The sequence below is a fragment of the Oncorhynchus mykiss genome, chromosome 11 (assembly GCF_013265735.2).
Source record: "Oncorhynchus mykiss isolate Arlee chromosome 11, USDA_OmykA_1.1, whole genome shotgun sequence".
In the NCBI taxonomy this organism is placed as follows: Eukaryota; Metazoa; Chordata; class Actinopteri; order Salmoniformes; family Salmonidae; genus Oncorhynchus; species Oncorhynchus mykiss.
This window is the reverse complement of record NC_048575.1, coordinates 45,628,010-45,647,179: the sequence shown is the minus strand read 5'-3', so window position 1 is coordinate 45,647,179 and position 19,170 is coordinate 45,628,010. Positions and strand designations below refer to the sequence as shown.

General features: G+C 44.0%; 1 protein-coding gene across 4 annotated transcripts in view; it reads left to right on the top strand.

The window, feature by feature from the left end:
• LOC110535738 (netrin-G2) overlaps positions 1-19,170 on the top strand; it is a 59,173-nt gene that overhangs the window by 38,712 nt on the left and 1,291 nt on the right. For 2 of the 4 annotated variants that reach the window (XR_005034638.1, XR_005034637.1), the window contains exons 6-9: positions 7,702-7,788; positions 9,711-9,899; positions 11,891-17,332; positions 18,899-18,917. Coding sequence is in view for 2 of the 4 variants with exons in the window: in XM_021620956.2 (XP_021476631.1) it covers positions 7,702-7,788; positions 9,711-9,955 (332 nt within the window). In the remaining 2 variants the exon portion in view is untranslated. Of the gene's footprint in view, positions 1-7,701; positions 7,789-9,710; positions 17,333-18,898; positions 19,034-19,170 lie in introns of those variants that run through there. The other 2 variants (XM_021620955.2, XM_021620956.2) reach the window with 2 other exon arrangements.

The following is a 19,170-nucleotide window of genomic DNA, read 5'->3' as shown; positions in this document are numbered from 1 at the left end:
AGAGAGGTGTGTGCCTTTCTAAATCATGTCCAATCAATTGAATTTACGACAGGTGGAGTCCAAGTTGTAGAAACATTTCAAGGATGATCAATGTAAACAGGATGATCCTGAATTTCATAGCAATAGGTCTGAATACTTTTTATTTTTGTTTTATTTTACTTTGATTTATCTAGGCAAGTCAGTTAAGAACAAATTCTTATTTTCAATGGCGACCTAGGAACAGTGGGTTAACTGCCTTGTTCAGGGGCAGAACGACAGATTTGTACCTTGTCAGCTCGGGGATTCGATCTTGCAACCTTTCGGTTAGTAGTCCAACGCTCTAACCACTAGGCTAGGTATTTATTTTATTATTTAAAAAATATATCTGTAAAAATGTCTAGAAACATGTTTTCACTTCGTCATTATGGGGTATTGTGTGTAGCTTGACAAGGAAAAAATGTTTTATTTCATTGATTTTTAGAGTAATATGGAAAAAGTCAACGGATCTGAATACTTTCCGAATGCACATAGCTCTGTAACTGTTCAAGGCACCATTGGCATCATGGTGAAATCTCTGAGTGATTTCCTTCCTCTCCAGCAACTGAGTTAGGACGGTCGCCTGTATCTTTGTTGTGACCGGGTGTATTGATACACCATCCAAAGTGTGATTTAATTACTTCACCATGCTCAAAAGGATATTCAATGTCTGCTTTTAGTTTTACCAATCTACCAATAGGTGCCTTTTTTTGCAAAGCATTGGAAAACCTCCCTGGTCTTTATGGTTGAATCAGTGTTTGTAATTCACTGCTTGACTGAGGGACTTTACAGATAATTGTATGTGTGGGGTACAGATATTAGGTAGTCCTGGAACTTAAGTTTTATTAAGACATTTCAATTTGAAATCTTTTGGACATCAGAGCAATGTTGAGAGAATCCTATTTGAGTCAGACAAGGATGTTCATATGATAGGTAAGAGCTGGTCATGGGTGCACCTCAGCTACGCTCAAGGTCCTAAACAACATCATAACCGCCATCGATAAGAGACATTACTGTGCAGCAGTATTCATCGACCGGGCCAAGGCATTCCACTCTGTCAATCACCACATTCTTATTGGCAGACTCGACAGCCTTGGTTTCTCAAATGATAGCCTTGCCTGGTTTACCAACTACTTCTATGATAGAGTTCAGTGTGTCAAATCGGAGGGCCTGTCAGGGCCTCCCGGGTGGCGCAGTGGTTAAAGGCGCTGTATTGCAGCGCCAGCTGTAGCCCTATACACTACCCCATACACTACCCACCACCGCGACCTGTACGCTCTCGTTGGTTGGCCCTCGCTTCATACTCATCGCCAAACCCACCGGCTACAGGTTATCTACAAGTCTCTGCTATGTAAAGCCCCGCCTTATCTCAGTTCACTGGTCACCATAGCAGCACCCACTCGTAGCACGTGCTCCAGCAGGTATATCTCACTGGTCACCCCCAAAGCCAATTCCCCCTTTGGTCATCTTTCCTTCCAGTTCTCTGTTGCCAATGACTGGAACGAACTGCAAAAATCTCTGAAGCTGGAGACTCATATCTCCCTCACTAGCTTTAAGCACCAGCTGTCAGAGCAGCTCACAGATCACTGCACCTGTGCATAGCCCATCTGTAAACAGCACATCTATCTACCTACCCATCCCCATACTGTATTTATTTATTTCTTGCTCCTTTGCACCTGTAACGACCGTTGGTGGAAGAAGGTGAGGACCAAAGTGCAGCGTGGTAGGTATCCATAATACTTTTAATCCAGAATGAATACACAAACAAAAACAACAAAACGATAACTGAACAGTTCTGACAGGTGCAACAAACACTAACCAGAAAATAACTACCCACACCCATAGTGGGAAAACAGGCTGCCTAAGTATGGTTCGGATTGCCAGCTGCCTCTGATTGGGAACCATACCAGGCCAAACACATAGAAATAGAAAACATAGAATGCCCACCCCAACTCACACCCCGACCAAACTAAAACAAATACATAAAAAAGGAACTAAGGTCAGGATGTGACAGTACCCCCCCAAAGGTGCGGACTCCGGCCGCAAAACCTAAATCCATAGGGGAGGGTCTGGGTGGGCATCTGTCCGCGGTGGCGACTCTGGCGCGGGACGTGGACCCCACTCCACCATAGTCTTGGCCCACTTAAGTGGCGCCTTTGGAGCGGCGACACTCGCCGCCGACCTCGAACTAGGGGCCCTTGCAGTGGGCCCCGAATAGACGGGAGGCTCTGGCAGCGCCGGAGTGAAGGGCGACTCTGGCAGCGCCGGAGTGAAGGGCGACTCTGGCAGCGCCGGAGTGAAGGGCGACTCTGGCAGCGCCGGAGTGAAGGGCGACTCTGGCAGCGCCTGACTGAAGGCCGGCTCTGGCAGCTCCTGACTGACGGGCGGCTCTGGCAGCTCCGGACTGACGGGCGGCTCTGGCAGCTCCGGGCTGACGGGCGGCTCCGGACTGACGGGCGGCTCTGGCAGCTCCGGACAGGAGGGAGACTGGCAGCTCCAGACAGGAGGGAGAATGGGAGCTCCGGACAGGAGGGAGACTCTGGCAGCTCCGGACAGGAGGGAGATTGGCAGCTCCGGACAGGGATAGAGACTCTGGCAGCTCAGTGCAGGAGGGAGACTCTGGAAGCGCCGGACAGGCGGGAGAACCTGGAGGGAGGAGATGGAGAGACATCCTGGTGCGTGGGGCTGCCACAGGAGGCATGGTGCGTGGAGGAGGCACCGGATGGACCGGACCGTGGAGGCGCACTGGAGGTCTCGAGCACCGAGCCTGCACAATCTGTCATGGCTGGATACTCCCTGTAGCCTGGCAAGTGCAGCGGGGTGGAACAGACCGCACTGGGCTGTGCTGGCGACCCGGGGACACCGTGCGTAGGGCTAGTGCCATATAACCCAGGCAGAGGAGACCCACTGGAGACCAGATGCGCTGAGCCGGCTTCATTACTCCTGACTCGATGCCCATTCTAGCCCGGCCGATACGAGGAGCTGCGATGTAGAGCACCAGGCTACACGTGCGCACTGGGGACACCGTGTGCCTCACGGCATAACACAGTGCCTTCCCGGTCAACCTCTCGCCACGGTAAGCACAGGGAGTTGGCTCAGGTCTCCTACCTGACTTAGCCACACAAAATAACAAACGTGAAACACCGAAAATATAAGCAGTTCTGTATGGTGAAAACACAGACACAGAAAACAACTACCCACACCCATAGTGGGAAAACAGGCTGCCTAAGTATGGTTCTCATTCAGAGACAACGATTGCCAGCTGCCTCTGATTGGGAACCATACCAGGCCAAACACATAGAAATAGAAAACAGAACAAAAAACAGAATGCCCACCCCAACTCACGCCCTGACCAAACTAAAACAGAGACATAAAAAAGGAACTAAGGTCAGGACGTGACAGCACCCCAGTATCTCTACTTGCACATTAATCTTCTGCACATCTACCATTCCAGAGTTAAATTGCTATGTTGTAATTACTTCGCCACCATGGCCTATTTATTGCCTTAACTCCATTATCTTACCTCATTTGCACTCACTGTATATATATACTTTGTGTTTTCTTTTGTTCTACAGTATTATTGACTGTATGTTTTGTTTATTCCATGTGTAACTCTGTGTTGTATGTGTCGAATTTCTATGCTTTATCTTGGCCAGGTCGCAGTTGCAAATGAGAACTTGTTCTTAACTAGCCTACCTGGTTAAATAAAGGTGAAATATATAACAAAAAATAAAAAAGGTCAGATATACAAAACATTGCACTGCATAAAACGTACATTTTTGTCAAATGTATTTTTGTTAGTTATGTTTCAACCCTCCATCTTGTGCCAATATCAGTTCTCTTTAAGTATTTGTTCCAGTGGTTTATACACTGCTCAAAAAAAATAAAGGGAACACTAAAATAACACATCCTAGATCTGAATGAATGAAATATTCTTATTAAATACTTTTTTCTTTACATAGTTGAATGTGCTGACAACAAAATCACACAAAAATTATCAATGGAAATCAAATGTATCAACCCATGGAGGTCTGGATTTGGAGTCAAACTCAAAATTAAAGTGGAAAACCACACTACAGATTGATTCAACTTTGATGTAATGTCCTTAAAACAAGTAAAAATGAGGCTCAGTAGTGTGTGGCCTCCACGTGCCTGTATGACCTCCCTACAACGCCTGGGCATGCTCCTGATGAGGTGGCGGATGGTCTCCTGAGGGATCTCCTCCCAGACCTGGACTAAAGCATCCGCCAACTCCTGGACAGTCTGTGGTGCAACGTGGCGTTGGTGGATGGAGCGAGACATGATGTCCCAGATGTGCTCAATTGGATTCAGGTCTGGGGAACGGGCGGGCCAGTCCATAGCATCAATGCCTTCCTCTTGCAGGAACTGCTGACACACTACAGCCACATATGAGGTCTAGCATTGTCTTGCATTAGGAGGAACCCAGGGTCAACCGCACCAGCATATGGTCTCACAAGGGGTCTGAGGATCTCATCTCGGTACCTAATGGCAGTCAGGCTACCTCTAGCGAGCACATGGATTGCTGTGCGGCCCCCCAAAGAAATGCCACCCCAGACCATGACTGAACCACCGCCAAACCGGTCATGCTGGAGGATGTTGCAGGCAGCAGAACGTTCTCCACGGCGTCTCCAGACTGTCACGTCTGTCACATGTACTCAGTGTGAACCTGCTTTCATCTGTGAAGAGCACAGGGCGCCAGTGGCGAATTTGCCAATCTTGGTGTTCTCTGGCAAATGCCAAATATCCTGCACGGTGTTGGGCTGTAAGCACAACCCCCTCCTGTGGACTTCGGGCCCTCATACCACCCTCATGGAGTCTGTTTCTGACCGTTTGAGCAGACACATGCACATTTGTGGCCTGCTGGAGGTCATTTTGCAGGGCTCTGGCAGTGCTCCTCCTGCCCCTCCTTGCACAAAGGCGGAGGTAGCGGTCCTGTTGCTGGGTTGTTGCCCTCCTACGGCCTCCTCCACGTCTCCTGATGTACGGGCCTGTCTCCTGGTAGTGCCTCCATGCTCTGGACACTACGCTGACAGACACAGCAAGCCTTCTTGCCACAGCTCGCATTGATATGTCATCCTGGATGAGCTGCACTACCTGAGCCACTTGTGTGGGTTGTAGTCTCCGTCTCCTGCTACCACTAGAGTGAAAGCACCACCAGCATTCAAAAGTGACCAAAACATCAGCCAGGAAGCATAGGAACTGAGAAGTGGTCTGTGGTTATCACCTGCAGAACCACTCCTTTATTGGGGGTGTCTTGCTAATTGCCTATAATTTCCACCTGTAGTCTATTTCATTTGCACAACAGCATGTGAAATGTATTGTCAATCAGTGTTGCTTCCTAAGTGGACAGTTTGATTTCACAGAAGTGTGATTGACTCTGAGTTACATTGTGTTGTTTAAGTGTTCCATTTATTTATTTTTTGTAACACAACAAAATGTGGAGTAAGTCGAGGGGTATGAATACTTTCTGAAGGTATTTAAAATTCCAAATTTGTTTTGTTTAGGTCTCTGACAAAGAGAGAAATTCTTTGCATCTCATATCCACCAAATGCGTCAAGCAAGCTGTGTTTGTGCTCAGTTTTAGTATGGAAGAGGGGCTGGATTCAATCCGTATTCCCAAAATATCGCGGAAGGTCTGCTTTTAGCTGGATTGAAATTCAAATGCAATGTTTCCGCGTTCGAGGACACTGCATTCATGGTGTGTCTGCTCAATCAGAAATGACCATTACATTTTAATGCGGATCTTCCTTGATACTTCCACGTTATGGATTGAATCGAGCCCTTAGTTTGTAAAGTGCACTTAAATCTAAGGACCATCCCCACAGAAACAGCTTAGGACAGGGTACTGTGAAGTCAGCTACTCTACATAGCGAAAGTGATACACTTGTCCACAGTGGAGAACTACAGGGTCGGTTGTCCATTTCGCTGAGATGGGTCTTTATAACGCCAAGGGCTCAGTTACCGTTTTAGTCGGAGATTGCCTGGCCTATGCTTAAAACGTTCATGATAGCTTGAACTATTCTATGGGATGAAATTTGTAATTTTTTTATTTCATCATTGGAAGCCTATAGATGTGTCACTAGCCATTTGTCCTGATGAATTCTGGAATATTCTCAATATTACTATGTAAGAGGAAAGGTCATGGTTCTTTATGAGGGCCTTCTTCTGATACCTTTCTCTGCGGTGTCACAAGTATCAGAGGGAGATTTGAAAACAGTCATCTACTGAGTACAGAGTTATGAATGTGCTCAACATTGATGATAGCGGCTTCTAGGCAGCATCCACTTAAGGTGCTTTTCAGTAAAATAAATAAAAGGTTCCATATTTATTCAGCATGCTTGTTCTTTAAACAATTCTCACTCATTCTCACCTGCTTGTTTGTCAAAATGGCTGCCCCAAGTACCAAGGCAGCCTTTTCTCGACCTGGAGGGCTGATCTTTTTTACATTTCTTTTTCTTTTTCTTTTACCAGGCAGGTCAATTTACAACAAATTCAGGAAAAGTTCAGACTTAGATTATAATGAATATGATTATGAACAGTGATTATTACCTGCCAATGTCCACCCCAATGCTTCTCTTGGGTTGCATTCACACGTACACACAATAGTGTAACTCCACCATCGAGAGGCTGAGAGTGCTCTCTGATCTAGATGAACAAGCTGTCTCATCAGGGAGCAGATCTTCTCTGGGAAACCTTCTCTAAATTGGTTGGCCATTGTGGCAGATGGTAGGGGGGAGCTGTACATGTCCCAACCTCTGTAACTTTGTGTTACCCCACAGCTGCAGTACATTGTGACTTGCCTCAGTGCCCACCTCTGCTCCACATATGTACACGTGGGTCCAATGTAGCCCAGATAGTTTACCCGAAGGTAAATCCACCTCCAGCACTCATAAGGTTTCAACATGGCTACTACCGCACCCGAACAAAGCCATGGTGTTCAGACATGTAAATACAGCTCATAAGAAAGCGGAACATGACCGACTTGAATTCCCCACATTGATGCCACAAAGATATGCCTCAGCAAGTGTCCCAAAGTACATGCATAAGCATTTCCTCAATGATATGAGGTTGTGTGTGTGTGTGGTACCCAGCGTGTAAAAACCTGTCCCGGCCGATAATTGGGTTTCTTTTTATGTAAAGATTGATTTGGGAGTTTGTCCCTTTGGCCATGCGCTAATGATCAACCACTGGGGAGGGATACAGCCTTAATAAAACATCAGCATGCCAGACAGCAGGAAAGCTCCCACTGTTCCAAGTGCGCCCCGCTGAATCCCAATGCGCCCATCTGCAGGAGGAGGCCGAGTCGCTCACTACAGGGAGACTCTACACTTTACGCTACACCTGAAGCACGTTGCCGCATAATATTAGTGTGATTTAAATATTGGGCATACGGGAGAATGAAAACATGATTTGGTTATTTCGCAAGGGCAAAGATTTGTGTGTGTGTTTGTGTGTGAGAGCGGTGTGTGTGTCGGCGTGTTTACTAGAGTACTTGCTCGTGTGTTTATTAGTGCGTGCATGCTTTTCTGTGTGCCTGTATTTCTGTCTCTCAGCCAATGTACCTTTGTTTTTGTTAGAAGCTTACCATTCATTGTTAGAATACTTCAAAACGTCAGACCCTAACGAGATACTGTATGACCCCGATTTGTCTTCTGTGCCAAACAGACATCACCACCTTCACTGACATAGTGACAGCTGTGGTGGGTCCCACATCCAGCACAAAGCTCAGTGACTCCCTAACTGACACACCAGGTTGGAAACTAGTGAGATGAACATTAGGCATTAGGCATTTGATAGTAGGTAACGTAGTAGTAGTAGCTAGTGGTACAGTGCGGAGAACAAGTATTTGATACACTGCCGATTTTGCAGGTTTTCTTTCTTACAAAGCATGTAGAGGTCTGTAATTTTTATCATAGGTACACTTCAACTGTGAGAGACGGAATCTAAAACAAAAATCCAGAAAATCACATTGTATGATTTTTAAGTAAATAATTAGCATTTTATTGCATGACATAAGTATTTGATACATCAGAAAAGCAGAACTTAATAGTTGGTACAAAAACCTTTGTTTGCAATTACAGAGATCATACATTTCCTGTAGTTCTTGACCAGGTTTTCACACACTGCACCAGGGATTTTGGCCCACTCCTCCATACAGACCTTCTCCAGATCCTTCAGGGTTTGGGGCTGTCGCTGGGCAATACGGACTTTCAGCTCCCCCCAAAGATTTTCTATTGGGTTCAGGTCTGGAGACTGGCTAGGCCACTCCAGGACCTTGAGATGCTTCTTACGGAGCCACTCCTTAGTTGCCCTGGCTGTGTGTTTTGGGTCGTTGTCATGCTGGAAGACCCAGCCACGCCCCATCTTCAATGCTCTTACTGAGGGAAGGAGGTTGTTGGCCAAGATCTTGTGATACATGGCCCCATCCATCCTCCCCTCAATACGGGGCAGTCGTCCAGTCCCCTTTGCAGAAAAGCATCCCCAAAGAATGATGTTTCCACCTCCATGCTTCACGGTTGGGATGGTGTTCTTGGGGGTGCACTCATCCCTCTTCTTCCTCCAAACACGGCGAATGGAGTTTAGACTAAAAAGCTCTATTTTTGTCTCATCAGACCACATGACCTTCTCCCATTCCTCCTCTGGATCATCCAGATGGTCATTGGCAAACTTCAGATGGGCCTGGACATGCGCTGGCTTGAGCAGCGGGACCTTGCGTGCACTGCAGGATTTTAATCCATGATGGTGTATTGTGTTACTAATGGTTTTCTTTGAGACTGTGGTCCCAGCTCTCTTTAGGTCATTGACCAGGTCCTGCCGTGTAGTTCTGGGCTGATCCCTCACCTTCCTCATGATCATTGATGCCCTACGAGGTGAGATCTTGCATGGAGCCCCAGACCGAGGTCGATTGACCATCATCTTGAACTTCTTCCATTTTCGAATAATTGCGCCAACAGTTGTTGCCTTCTCACCAAGCTGCTTGCCTATTGTCCTGTAGCCCATCCCAGCCTTGTGCAGGTCTACAATTTAACCCTGATGTCCTTAAACAGCTCTTTGGTCTTGGCCATTGTGGAGAGGTTGTAGTCTGTTTGATCGAGTGTGTGTGTGATCGAGTTCAAACAGGTGCAGTTAATACAGGTAATGAGTGGAGAACAGGAGGCTTCTTAAAGAAAAACTAACAGGTCTGTGAGAGCCGGAATTATTACTGGTTGGTAGGTGATAAAATACTTATGTCATGCAATAAAATGCAAATTAATTACTTAAAAATCATACAATGTGATTTTCTGCATTTTTTTAGATTCAGTCTCTCACAGTTGAAGTGTACCTATGATACAAATTACAGACCTCTACATGCTTTGTAAGTAGGAAAACCTGCAAAATCGGCAGTGTTTCAAATACTTGTCCTCCCCACTGTATGTGTAAAGTCTGATCACCTCAAACTGTATATCAATGCAAACTCCTTTTATTAGTCTAGGCACTTTTAGTACCCACACTTAGATTAGTCTCAATGGTTTTGTAGAATATATTTTTTGTAGAAAAGACTATATATACAGCATGTTTGTCTATGATGCTAGACAACATCTGGAGAGCATTGGTGTGTAAATGCAATAAACCTCTCAATTACCTAAATTACCTCATTGCTGGCTCAGTAAATGCTTTCCAATTGCTCCCTCAAGTGCTGCTTCTGGCAACAGATCAAACGTCTGTGCCAGCCACGATACCAGCCACTCTTCCAGCCAGTATGTCAGACACTGTGCCAGTCTCTGCCAGTCCCGACCAGACAGACAGTCCATCCTTAACCACAGTGAACTTTCCCCCAATGGAGGTAAATCCCCCCACAACCACAGTGAGAGCGCAGCCGAAAGGTAAGTACCCTGAAACACCAGAAGAATCACTGACCTCTCACCCTTACACTACATGAGCTTTAACACCTCAAATAATACTTTTTTCTCCAAATGTCTTTTGATATTGTTCAGGGATCTAAATGTATGAATATTGGTTAGACTATTCTTGAAACACATCCACTTTGGACATATCGATGGTCACATGGATTTTCTGTGACTTAATCATTTAGTACATTTTACAAAAGTTTGGGACTATAAGAATAGCAAAGCAAACCTGGGTTATGATACCATAAAACATCATAACTGACTAGCAATTTTACATTGATGTAATAATAGAAATGTTGATTGTTGTGCTTCATCCGTGTTAACTAATGAGAGCAATACAAGACGGGACACAAATGATGAACTGAGCACAGTGGCGTAGTAGTGTTTGTGATCTTACTCCTACTAAAACACTTTGTCCGTCTCACAATCTGTGTCTCGTAAACCATCTGTTTTAAACCGTCTTGCCTGTAAGCAAAACTGAGACCAGGGGTTAACAGCAGATTAAACTGTGGTTTAATGGGAACAGTCAAGTGACTCACTGGGTCCTTGAAACAGACACGTAAGAGAGACCGGCAGGAGAAACAAAACGTCTTCAATTGTTTGGCAGAGGAAACCCCAAGAAGCCTGTAGACTGTCATATTTACCCCTATTAACCTCTCCCAGTGTGAATCAGGTCTGCCAGAGAACATAGGGTGCCTTATTCTCCCCAGAGGTTGCACTGGGGTAAAGAGATTAAACATGATTACTGGGCTAAAGTAGTCCTGAAGGCAAGGTATGGTATAAGGGCCATGATACGGACCTCTTAACATCTCCATGTGCTAGGCTACTTACACTTTAGGATTCCCTGTCTGGTGCCAGCTACTAGCTTAGTAGTGTCCCTCAGTGCCAGGTTGGAGTATTAGAACAGAGCTTTGCTGTTGTATTCACTGTACAAATGCTACATTAAAGATACAGTGAATGTGGGAGTGAATTGGGGTGTTTGGAGAGTATGGAATGCATACTTTGAGAGGACCAATGATAAAAAAAAGTTTAAGTCATGATATCATTCCGTGCTGTGTTTTGGTCTATTGACAGAGACGTTTTGGGTAAAAAAAAAAATACAGAAGGTGAGAAGTTGGCCAAGTGTTTTCTACTCTCTTGTTTGGAAGATAGAATACCCAGCAGGCTCACTATCCCTCAGGCTCTGGCAGCATGTTGAGTTCATCCCAGGGCTTTCCAGAACACAGATTAAACTGCCTACTTTGATTCCCTCGGGAATGTTTGATAGGAAAAGGAATGCAACAGAACATTTCACACCACCTGCGATAGAATGGCACCCAAGTGGTTTGTGGCGCTGGACTTTTGAATCAAATGGTCATTCTGTTTGTTGCTCTCTTACCGCCTTCCTCCTGCCGAGCAAGGGTCTGATGATATCCACTGTTCCCAAGGAAAGTGCTGCCACTGGACACAATCAGCAGCCAGGAGCGATAAATCATTAAAAAAAACGCTATCATTGTGTAGCATCATCTTTTTCTGGAGCACAGCATCAAGCCAGCAATACTGGTGCTGGGGGCCAAAGCTCAAGCCTTTTCTGATCTATTTCTGAATACCAATTGAATGAACAGCTGCTAAATATTTCACAAGCCGGGAGAAGACAGGTCGTGGTAAGGGAGAGCAAACCAGGCAAGTTACGGAGCCTGTGGAGATAGATACAGTAGATAGATACATGAAACCATAACAGGATGGAGGCACGGAGCCGTGTCCTTGAGGAGTAGCCACAGGGCAGATGCAGGGGAAGTGATGATATCTGGGCATGGGGTATCCCATTTCTACTGATACTGACAGAAATAGGGAAAAGTTGAATGCTGTAGATATCACAAGACGATGCCAGCGAGCCAACATCAAAATATTATAAATATAGCGGTGCAGTGGTTAGTATGCCATCTTAACAACTGATTGGTGTGATTTTTTTCTGTACACAATTGCAGTTACTGAATCATCTGATGCAGCTGATGCCACATCTGACTCAGTCACACCATCATCTGATGCAACCACTCCAACATCAGTTGGATTTACTCTCACACCTGACAGCACAACGACAACTTCTTACACAGTGACTTCTGACACCAGTACCACAGCATCTGACACAAGTACTACTACATCTGACACAAGTACGACTACATCTGAAACAAGTACTACAACATCTGAAACAAGTACTACAACATCTGAAACAAGTACTACTACATCTGACACAAGTACCACAGCATCTGACACAAGTACCACAGCATCTGACACAAGTACCACAGCATCTGACACAAGTACGGCTACATCTGAAACAAGTACTACAACATCTGACACAAGTACCACAACATCTGACACAAGTACCACAGCATCTGACACAAGTACGGCTACATCTGAAACAAGTACTACAACATCTGACACAAGTACCACAGCATCTGACACAAGTACCACAGCATCTGACACAAGTACCACAGCATCTGACACAAGTACCACAGCATCTGAAACAAGTACTACAACATCTGACACAAGTACCACAGCATCTGACACAAGTACCACAGCATCTGACACAAGTACCACAGCATCTGACACAAGTACCACAGCATCTGAAACAAGTACTACAACATCTGACACAAGTACCACAGCATCTGACACAAGTACCACAGCATCCGACACAAGTACCACAGCATCTGACACAAGTACCACAGCATCTGACACAAGTACCACAGCATCTGACACAAGTACTACATCATCTGACACAAGTACTACATTTGACACAAGTTCAACAACAACTGAGAGAAGTACTACAATATTTGACACAATTGCAACACTATTTGACATTAGTATTACACCTTCGGTGACTACTACTAACACAGTTGACACAAGTACCACAACATTTGACACAAGTACCACAACATTTGACACAACCACCACAGTATCAGACACAAGTATCACAACATTTTACACAAGTACTACATTTCTAATAAGTACTAAAACATCTTACACAAATATTTATTTTGACACAAGTTCTACAACAACTGACACAAGTACTGTATCTGACTCAAGTACTACAATATTTGACACAATGACTTCAACATCTGATATATTTACCACAACTTATGGCACTATTACTTCAGCATCTGATGTATTCACTTCAACATCTGGTGTGCCCTTTCTGGCATCGGACACAGTTACTCCAGCATCTGATGTAGTAACACCACCAACAGATGGATTTACCTCAACCCCTGATGATACATTTATTCCAGCATCTGAGGGAGATACACCCGCCTCTGACGTGGCTACTTCAGTATCTGATGGACTAACCTCACAACCTGATGATGCTCCTTCAACACCTCAAGCAGTTCCTCAAACTCCCGACACGGTTTCCTCAGCACCTGATCCTCTATCCCGTACACCGGGTAGAGACACCACCCAAGCTCCAGACAAATCTACTCCAGCACCTGACACAGATACCTCAAGATCTGTTTCTGCTACCCTGGCACCTGTTGTAGCTACTACAGCTCCAGACTCATCTCCAGCAGCTCCTGATCCTGCTACCCCATCTCCTGATGTAGGACCAGTTCCTGATTCAGTTGATCCAGCTCCTGATTCAGTTGATCCAGCTCCTGATGTAGGACCAGCTCTTGATTCAGTTGATTCATTTCCTGATTCAGTTGATCCAGCTCCTGATACAGGACCATCTCCTGATGCTGTTGATCCAGCTCCTGGTGTTGGACCAGTTCCTGATTCAGTTTATCCAGCTCCTGATGTAGGACCAGCTCTTGATTCAGTTGATTCATTTCCTGATTCAGTTGATCCAGCTCCTGATACAGTTGATCCAGCTCCTGATGATGCTGTTGATCCAGCCCCTGATGCAGGACCAGCTCCTGATTCAATTTATCCAGCTCTTGATTCAGCTCCTGATTCAGGACCAGCTCCTGATGCTGCCGCTCCAATGCCTGATGCTGGGGTCGGTGAGAAAGTGGAAAATAAAGAAGAAAATGTTAAAGAGGAAAAAGGTACACCGTGATATAGCAACAATACCCTCTTATTTTTTCATTTACAAGTGTATGAATATTCCATCAGTAAACTATGGTAAAACTGCAAATGTTGAAGGAACTATCCCACTGGGCACAGAAGTCATTTCAACGTCTAGTTTTGATTTTATATTTGGTTGACCAATCAGTTTTCTATATTGATTCAACAACAACATTATGTGGAGCCAACGTTGAATTAACCAATATTTGCCCAGTGGTATATTTAGAATGTACAATGTTATCCTCTAATGTACAGTTGTGTATGCAGTCTATATGCTGCTAATAGGCAGTTGTGTCAGTAAGGTTTTATGACCTTTACACGAGCTGTTGCCTTATTGTCTCAACCATTTGACAAAGCCATTATCTAAAGGGTCATTCAGCATGAATAAAAAATGAGTAAAAAGTTTGAAGTTGCTTTTTTTCTGATCTCTCAATCTCTCCGATGTACACAGTTACCCCCATAACTGAAGCCAAAGGGGAAAGCAAAGAGGAAGAGAAAAAAAAATATTTTCAAACGAAAGACAATGAGAAAAAAGGTATATTGATTAACAGTAGTCTAGTAGTATTTGTACTGTATGTTGTGTGTGTTACAAAATATAGTTGTGTCAGATTTAAAAATAGTTTAGTATGATCCAACAACTCCTCTGTTATGGAAGCAGATGGGGATCTGTGAAACTCACTCCTCAGCCTGAAGTGAATCCACTTGAGCTGCTGAACAGTTAGCTTTTTGGTGGAGCAACTGGGTAGACACTTCAGAAGGGGGGTCATGTGTGTTTGCGAGGCAGAGGTCCTGGGTTCAAGCCTTGATATGAGCTGAATCAGGAGGAAGCGGTACTCGTTAAGCAAGCAGCGTGACATCCTTTACAATGGTGCCAATTGACTCAGATCTGCAGTTGCGCTCAGCTCAATGCTGGGTTCCCCGTGGAGGGAATTTGGGGGGGGGTGAAGGTAGCAGATGGGGATCTATGAAACTCCACTCGTGCTGCCGAACAGCTAGCTGGGTAAGACGCTTCAGGAGGGCGGCCATGTTTGTTTGCGAGGCAGAGGTCCCGGGTTCAAGCCTGAATCAGGAGGGAGCGGTACTCGCTAAGCAAGCAGTGTGACGTCCTTTACATTAGCGTTAGCATGTCAATTTGTAGTGGTGTCAGTAACCATTCATGTTGAATTCCCTGAACCAACTCAATGGGGTTGAAGTTGGAGTGTTAGTCACCTGGTTGCTATAGGAAAACATCCCCACTGGGTGTCAGAGCGCAAACAGATAATTGATGGACAAAATAGGTTGCGGAAAAGCCATTTTTGGATGAGCCCATGTCCCAGTAGGATACCTGATCCATGGTTTCAGGAGGCTATTGACTCAAAGCACCAGGCTGCTGACAAGCATTAGAAGTCGTCTGTGTGTTTGTCAAACCTAGAGCAGCTAATGTATTTTTGTTGTTGACAAGGATCATGTGGTACAGAATATGCCACATAGTATTGTGTGGGTGATTCTGTCACCACTCAGACTCCACTCATCAGCTATAGCTGAACCAGTATTGCAAACTAAACATCTTTGCTATGGACTATGATTCCAATCACTTGATTTGGCACTAAACGGGAGAAACGGACTGAAGCTCATTTCGTGTTATGTTTAAATGTTAAAATAAAATAATTGTTACGTTTCCCTAATAAACACAACCCAGGTAGGCATTTTATTGCTGGTGAGATGGATTGTCTGAATGGGACTGAGATGTTGTTCTTGTAGGAATGAATATCTACACTTTGTGAATGACTAAACGTTGTGGTAATATACAATACTGTGTGTTAATGTGTAGATTTCAATGGTTTATGGAATGTATGAGGTCTTTCTCTGTGAATCATGCAAGATGTCTGAGCAGTTGGCACCCTATTTGTGTTTCAGGATTCCTTTGGCATCAATTGTATATTTTAGTAGCCATGATATTTCAGACACTGTGTAGTAGAGGCTTGTACACATTGGCATGTTAGTATTATCTATAACACAGTTAAATAGATGCTTTATTTCCCAAGCGGTTGTAAAACTGCTGATTCCTGGTGGGTCCAAATACAGCGAGTCTAAGGTTGCATACGTCCAGTTTCAAGGTAAGACATGATTGACCACACTGAAGCTTTGAATCTGTTTGGACTAGAGAACTGTGGAAAAATGACCAACGTTTGTCTAGTCTTTTTCCTTCATTCATTTGTCTTTTTGTTTTTTTCCCCCCATGCGTTTTTATGTTGCACGTTTGGGTTTTGTTTGCTTCGTAAGGTAAGCAACTTATTTCCCCTCCATTTATAGTATTACTGTCGTTACCTTTTTATTGTGAACTTGTAATGAAATCTCAGAACCTATAGGTTCTGTGTCGCAACGGATTGTATAGTGTCATTTGTGTGGATGACTGTGGATTCCTTTGTGAGACAGTGACCATTCTTTCAACAATCTGTAGGGTAATAGGCCCATTCATTTGTGATAAGCTGTTTTTGCCCCCCCGTCCCACTGCTCTACTCTGTGGTACAGCAGGTCTTCATATTACACCAGCAGCATCTTTTTTAAATAGCGTGTCAATACTGAATCCCCTCTAAGCAAAGAGAAGTAACATGATGCCTGATTAAATAACTAAACTGTCAGCTAAATCGTCTTGTACATTAGCATTAAAAACAATTTTATTCAGATTCTTGTAGTATGATGGAACAAACTCCCTAAAGCATTATAAGCTTCATTGTGACATCATATATATTGTATATGTATATATTGATTTACACCTAATTAAAATATGATATATATATATATATAATATTTTATTTAGGTGTAAATCAATGAATCAATCGAAAAATATATAATGCAAACTAAATTGACACCTTGGTGTGTTTGCTCTACCAATTGTTTTTATCCCTTGGTAAATCAATGTGCAGTATTCAGAGGCCTGATTGTTAGCTGGTTGAATATGGCAGATTTGAGCTTTTTGAGGTCAAGTGATTTCCCATGGGGCCACAAAGTCAGGAACTGGTTTCGGAACTCAGCATACTTCAGCTCTATGGAGCTTGCTATGTCTTGCCTATTTGGCTTTTGTATGATGAGTGAAACAGTTTTGGGGTATACCTAAATCTCTGAGTGCTACCTCTGCATTTGAATAGGACTCCATTCCTCCTCTTCCTCTTCCTCATCCTCCAGCACCTTGTACTAACCCTACTCTGCTCTTCCCCCCCTGTCAGACTGCGAGTGCTATGGCCACTCGAACCGCTGCAGTTATATTGACTTTATCAACATCGTGACTTGCGTCAGCTGTAAACACAACACTAGGGGGCAGAACTGTCAGCACTGCCGACTGGGATTCTTCCGGAATGTCTCTGCCGAGCTGGACGATGAGAACGTTTGTATAGGTCAGTTAGGATCTCTCCTCACTCTCTCACCACGCAAACTCCACCCTAAACGCACTCACTATAAACAGCTATGAAGAGTTTGACCCGTTTGCCCATCACTGACATGTCCACACATACAGCATTTTACCACTGACTTTCTTCATAAACATTTACACATGGATATGCACGGTGGAAAAGGTTGATGAAAACGTTGATAAAGGCATAACAAGACAGCTTATCATTTTTGCATTGCCTTCAACCCCTACTAATTACCTGCAAACCTCTGTGACGTGTCTCCTGTATGACCCCGTTGTAGCTCAACAGGATTAAAAGCACGATCCTTCGACCATGCTAACGGCTAAAGAGAATCATAGAAGCTTAGCTGATCATTTATTTAGAAATGCTTTGAAAACATAAAAAATCATACCATAGCAGCCTTTGTAAAAATGCTAAGGAATTACAATTACACATGCAAGATATAAAGAGGTCAAGTGTAAGTGTACTTTCACATATCTTCTGCCATACGTATTAGAATTGTGTTTGGTGGTGCCCATGCATCCTATTCCACTCCCCACTTATCATTGGGTAAGGTGAAAGTAACTGTACACCTAAAGAATACAGCCAGTGCCAAAATTGCATTTAACAATCAACAATTTTAAACAACATGTAACATTCGGGTGCATTTATAAACTATTTATTTGGACAGCAAGAAAATGACAATTTCAACCAATGAGTTTTAATGGTTTAATTACTGATTTTTATACACATTTATAATAAATAGTCTTACCTTTTTTAAACCCATTATTATGTTTACCTTAAAGTAATATCAGAGCCATTCATCAGTGTAGTAACATTTTACTACACAAATACCACTACACATACCATTGCACTAACACAGCACAGTACCGAGCAGGAATGACACAATGGCATACTGACACCTACTGGAGGCTCACTCAAACACAACTGGGTCGTGTTCATTTAGACATGCAACAGACAATGTTTTGCAACAGAAACAAAAATCAACATTTCTTACTTGGAAAGTTATTCTGTTTGGTGCCAAATGAACACAACCCTGTTTTACCGGTTTCCACTTGGGCAAAGCTGATATTTCTCTCAATGATTAAACAATGACGTCAGCTGAACTCTTAAAACACACATTGTATGACATTTTATCCAAATAGATTTGCCACAGAATTCAGTGCCAGTGTTATAAGACACAGCTGTGAATTGGGCCTGAAGTCTTCAGGCGGAAAACAAGACATACACTAGAGAACATGGCTTGAAGCAGGTATTACAGTGAAATAGTAAAGCAATGCCTCATGCTGTCATAGTTTCCTCAGGGTAAGAGCGACGCCTTAGGGAACAAGTTAAAACCGACAACGCCTTAATTTTCCCTTCGGGTAAAGAGATGAAATGTTCATAGAATCGTCAGTATCAAACGAATAGCCTACCACTGACCTGTTCATCTTTATATGGGCACATGTGACCAGGACTAGTGAAACTGCTGTTTCAGCTAGATTGATGAGTGCTGATCTGTATTTCTACCCTCACTAAAGCAGTAATGTGTTGTTAATCCCTTTTGTGCAGAGTGTAATTGTAATCAGCTGGGATCCTTCCATGCTCGGTGCAACGACACAGGGTTCTGCCAGTGTAGAGATGGCTCCATTGGGCCGAAGTGTGAGGACTGCCTGCCTGGATACAGCTGGAGACAAGGTTGCTCCCGTAAGTCGGGGTGTGCGTGAGTGTGTGAAGTTAAATGAAAGGTAAAGCTAAGACCAGTAGCCTACAGTTGAGCAGTTTGCCAATTGAATGGGAATCAATGCACAGTGAGCTCCATGAGTCCTTTCAAGGTCATGTAA